This window comes from Oryx dammah, unplaced genomic scaffold (assembly GCF_014754425.2).
Source record: "Oryx dammah isolate SB20612 unplaced genomic scaffold, SCBI_Odam_1.1 HiC_scaffold_10, whole genome shotgun sequence".
Lineage (NCBI taxonomy): Eukaryota > Metazoa > Chordata > Mammalia > Artiodactyla > Bovidae > Oryx > Oryx dammah.
The window spans coordinates 22,540,286-22,544,786 of NW_024070194.1; the positions used below are offsets into that span (position 1 = coordinate 22,540,286).

General features: G+C 40.2%; 1 protein-coding gene across 1 annotated transcript; it reads left to right on the forward strand.

The window, feature by feature from the left end:
- Positions 1 to 288: 288 nt before the first annotated feature.
- LOC120869449 (beta-defensin 127-like) lies at positions 289 to 2,493 on the forward strand. The gene is made up of 2 exons (XM_040248768.1): positions 289 to 337; positions 2,243 to 2,493. Exons 1-2 carry the CDS (start codon positions 289 to 291, stop codon positions 2,491 to 2,493), a joined length of 300 nt encoding a protein of 99 aa, XP_040104702.1.
- Positions 2,494 to 4,501: the final 2,008 nt, after the last annotated feature.

Sequence of the window (4,501 nt, forward strand, 5' to 3'; positions counted from 1 at the left end):
CCAAAGTAGAGAAAGCACAGACTTTTCTCACCAGCAGTCTACAGCCTACAGAATGGCATCAGGTGTGATGAGATGGAACACACTGTTTCTCTGAATCCCATGTGTGGGTTGAGTAACCAAATTTCCTGTTTCTGCCCACATGTTGCAAAATCCACAATTCAGAAATTTGGGGGCACACTTCATATCATACCATCTGTTCTGGTTCATTGTATAAGAATCTAAGTCTCTGAGGAAGGTGACATAGTGGACCAAGAGACCTGGTTGTCACCTCCTCTGGGAAGCTTGGCCATGAGGCTCCTCCTGATCATTGTGATTCTGCTGTTCCAGAAGTTCACAGGTAATCCAGAAATTTTCAGGGGCTCACTCAAACCACACTGGCGGTATAGTGGTGAGTGTAGATGCTTTCCAGGGGCTCACTCAAATCAATAGTGGATAGAGTACTTTCAAGAACTCAAGGGAATTTTATAACTCACAGTAGGAAAAGAGGCCCTAGGAATGGCTGAAGTCTATCAAATGTCATCAAAAATTCCCTCTTCCTGAGTGCTTCTACTACGGTACTATTCTTAAAAGGATTATTCATAGAGCTAAAAAGAGGTCATAATTTCCTCTGACAAAGACTCACTACAGAAAGACATAAGACCAATAACTGGGAATACCCTTATTTCTTTGGATTCAGTTTTTACTCTAGCACCCAGCCTTATTTTCTTCCACTCTGATACCATATATATATATTTTAATCTATCAATATTATACTAGCATGTGTGAATAGTGGATGAAGAAGAAACTTTGGATTCAGTCTTAAGAAACATGCCTTCAACATCTACCACTTTATCAACTTTGGAAAAAAGTGAAGACTCACAGAGCCTTAGTTTCCCCATTTGTGGAGATAATGACACCTCGTTCATGGTAGGTAGGTTTAGTCGCTCAGACCCACATGGACTATAGCCCACCAGGCTCTTCTGTCCTTGGGATTCTCCAGGCAAGAATACTAGAGTAGGTTGCCATTTCCTCCTCTGGGACCTCCCTAACCGAGGGATCAAACTCAGGTCTCCTGCATTGCAGGCAGGCTCTTTACCAACTGAGCCACCAGGGAAGCCCTTTGGTTCATGGGGAATTTATTAAGTGATAAAACATCCAGCGTAAGGCTTGGCACATAGTAAGAGTTTAAAAATTAGCTTCCTGTCCTCTTTCACAACCAGATCTCTTGTATTTGCTTGTTATGATAGAGCAAGAATGGCCTACTTCTAGCCCCTTAAACTTCTACCAGTCAAAGGAACTCTAGAACCTGGTGTTGGAGGCAGCATTTTTGTTCTCAGCCTTCATTTTCTGGGGTTAGTATCCAGAGGATAGTACCAGCCCTGAAGCCAAAATATGAGATTATTGAAAATATTTAGGATCACTAAAGGATAGAAGACATATCATGGTGAGCAAAGGTCTGGAGGAATTCCTTCCTCCGGAAGTAGAAAGAGAATGGGGAGTCATGGAGGAATAAAACAAATCTAAAATTATTGTGATGACATAGAAGCCAAAGGAAGACATGCATTGATAAAAATGTTCATAATGAGAAGCAACAGGGGAGGAAGAATGTTGAGGGGGAAACATCTGACCGGAACCAAAAAAAGTCATTCTTTATCATTATAGCAAGTATGAACCCAACAGCAGAGTCTGAGTCAGACATAAATACATAGTAACAAATTATTGTATTCTGAGCAGTGGTAAAGAAGTGGTACACTGTTATGTTAATGTTAAGTCACTTTAGTCATGTCAGACTCTTTGCGACCCTATGGACTGTAGCTTGCCAGGTTCCTCTGTCCATGGCATTCTCCGGGGAAGCATATTGGAGTGGGTTGCCATTTCCTCCTCCAGGAAGTAGTACCTTAAGAAGCAATCAAATAGAGGCAGATTTACTGAGGTTCTCAGATGGGGCATAGCATAGTTCCATAGCCTGAACTCAAGAATTCGATTTCTTTATTTCTGTAAATAAGACCCACTGCTCTTGGTGAAGTCCATCAGATGTTGGATGGATGCCCAGAACTCTAGAGGAACAAAATATGAGTGATCAGCTAGACATAAACATTGAGGTTCACCCTCTTAGAGGGTAATATCTGTGGGACATTACTGATATATGCTCTGTGAGTCTCCTATATACCTTATCCTTACAAACATCCCCTGTCTTCCCCACGACCAAAATTACCTTTTGTCTCAAACTCTGACCTTGGCCTATTGTTCTTTATGTGCACAGTAACCGAACAACTTAAGAGATGCTGGAATCAATATATACAAGGATACTGCAGGAAAATATGCAAAACAACAGAAGTACGTGAAGTACTATGTGAAAATGGAAGGTATTGTTGCATCAATCTCGTGGAACTGGAAGAACGTAAAAAAATTACCAAACCACCTCGTCCAAAGCTAAGGACATTGGCACTTACTTTTTCTCAAGATTATTTAATTGAACAGAATTCTACACACTCCCACAGGAAGCCTACATAAATCAAACACGATTTTCTGTTCATTTCTCAACCTATTCCATTGATCTAAGATGAAGTAGTCCACATCCTCTCCTTTCTTGTTCCTAGATCCCCATAATGACCTTAAATAGTCTAATAAAGCTCATTGCCAGTTTTCTGACTCATTGTGCCTTAACCAGAGATTGAAAACTCAACATATCAAATTATGAATTGATAAGGGCAACAGAGAACCTACCCTTGAAAGGGGGGTATAATCAATACACTAAAAAATCTATAACATGGAAGACTGGAAGGAGACAAGTAGACATGTAATTCAGGAGAAGAATTACGAAGCTGAGTATTCAAGAGAATTTGTGAGTGAATTTAGGGTTAAAGTAGTGCCTTGTGAAATATGCAGGATTTCAACATCTGAGTGTTAGTAAAGAAGGTAATTTGAGTGAACAACATGAAATCAACAAATAGAAGGAAATTAGAAAGGACAGGACATTTTAGGAGAATATGCGTGCACTTTGTTTGGTTTAAGAATAGAGTACCCAAAGTTGAACTATGGGTAAGACTAGTTTCTTTAGTGTGTAAAAGCAATGAACTGGGAAGATGGAAATGAGTAAGATTCCACTATTATGGAGCTCACTATATAAGGAGGAGACAGACACAAGTATATAACTGCAAGACTAAAGTTTTTATTTTCTTTGTCGTTGTCGTTGTTTAATGTGTTACCACTGGTAATGCATCCTATCTGTGGCCCTTACAAGTTCGGAGGAAATGTAAAGAACGTAGGAACTGGTCTGAATTGCATTATTGTATGAGACTTACCGCTGTCTTGATATGCAGAATGACATAATGACAATCCATTTACACATTCCACCTAATTCTTAAAGATACACGTTTTGGATAAGATTAACACAAGCAGTCATGTATAGATGTGAGAGTTGGACTATAAAGAAAGGTGACAGACAGAGAATTGATGCTTTTGAACTGTGGTGCTGGAGAAGACTCTTGAGAGTTCCTTGGACTGCAAGGAGATCCAACCGATCTATCCTATAGGAGATCAGTCCTGGGTGTTCATTGGAAGGACTGATGTTGATGCTGAAACTCCAATACTCTGGCCACCTGATGTGAAGAGCTGACTCATTTGAAAAGACCCTCATGCTGGGAAAGATTGAGGGCAGGAGAAGGGGACGACAGAGGATGAGATGGTTGAATGGCATCACCAACTCGATGGACATGGGTTTGGGTAGACTCTGGCAGTTGGTGATAGATAGGGAAGCCTGGTGTGCTGCGGTTCACAGGGTCACAAAGAGTCAGACATTACTGAGCGACTGAACTGAACTGAACTGAACACGAAAAATTCCCTTTCCAACTCCTTTCCACACTATTTTCCAGTTTTGTTTCTTATGTTATTTCTTCACTGTAATATCCATCATGAATCTGTGGTATATGTTCTCTCAATTATCCTCTTCTCTCCTGTCCTAGGACTGGAGCACAGAGTATACAAGATGCCCCCAAAGTATTTTGTAGTGCCAGAAAGTAAGGACATGCTATAAAAATCAGAAGGATGAGGCATGTTAATGGGACATAGGAGTCACTTTGAAAGAGTTTTAAATGACCAAAATTGTGACAATTTGAGTAATAAAATAAATAACATAACATTGGATTATAAATACAATGCAGAAGTTAACATCCATGAGTCCATACTGGTATGAATAAATAGACGAGAAGAAACAGATTTTTCTGTACAGAAGAATTCCAAGTAATTAATATAAATACTTCCTCCCTGAGGAGGTGGAGCTTCACCTCCCTCTCCCTTGAATATGGGCTGTTTTTGTGAGTTGCTTCCAAAGGGTAGAGAATGAAAAGGAGCCAAGAGTCACGTTACAGTGGGTAAACCTAATGAAATCATGCTGTAGGTATTATGGGAAACGCATGATAGCATGAACATATGATGTGATGAAAATGGCCTTCACCTTTGCTGTCTTCCTCCCAAAAACCCACAACTCTGGTCTAACAGTGAGAAAAAGGTCAGAAAAACC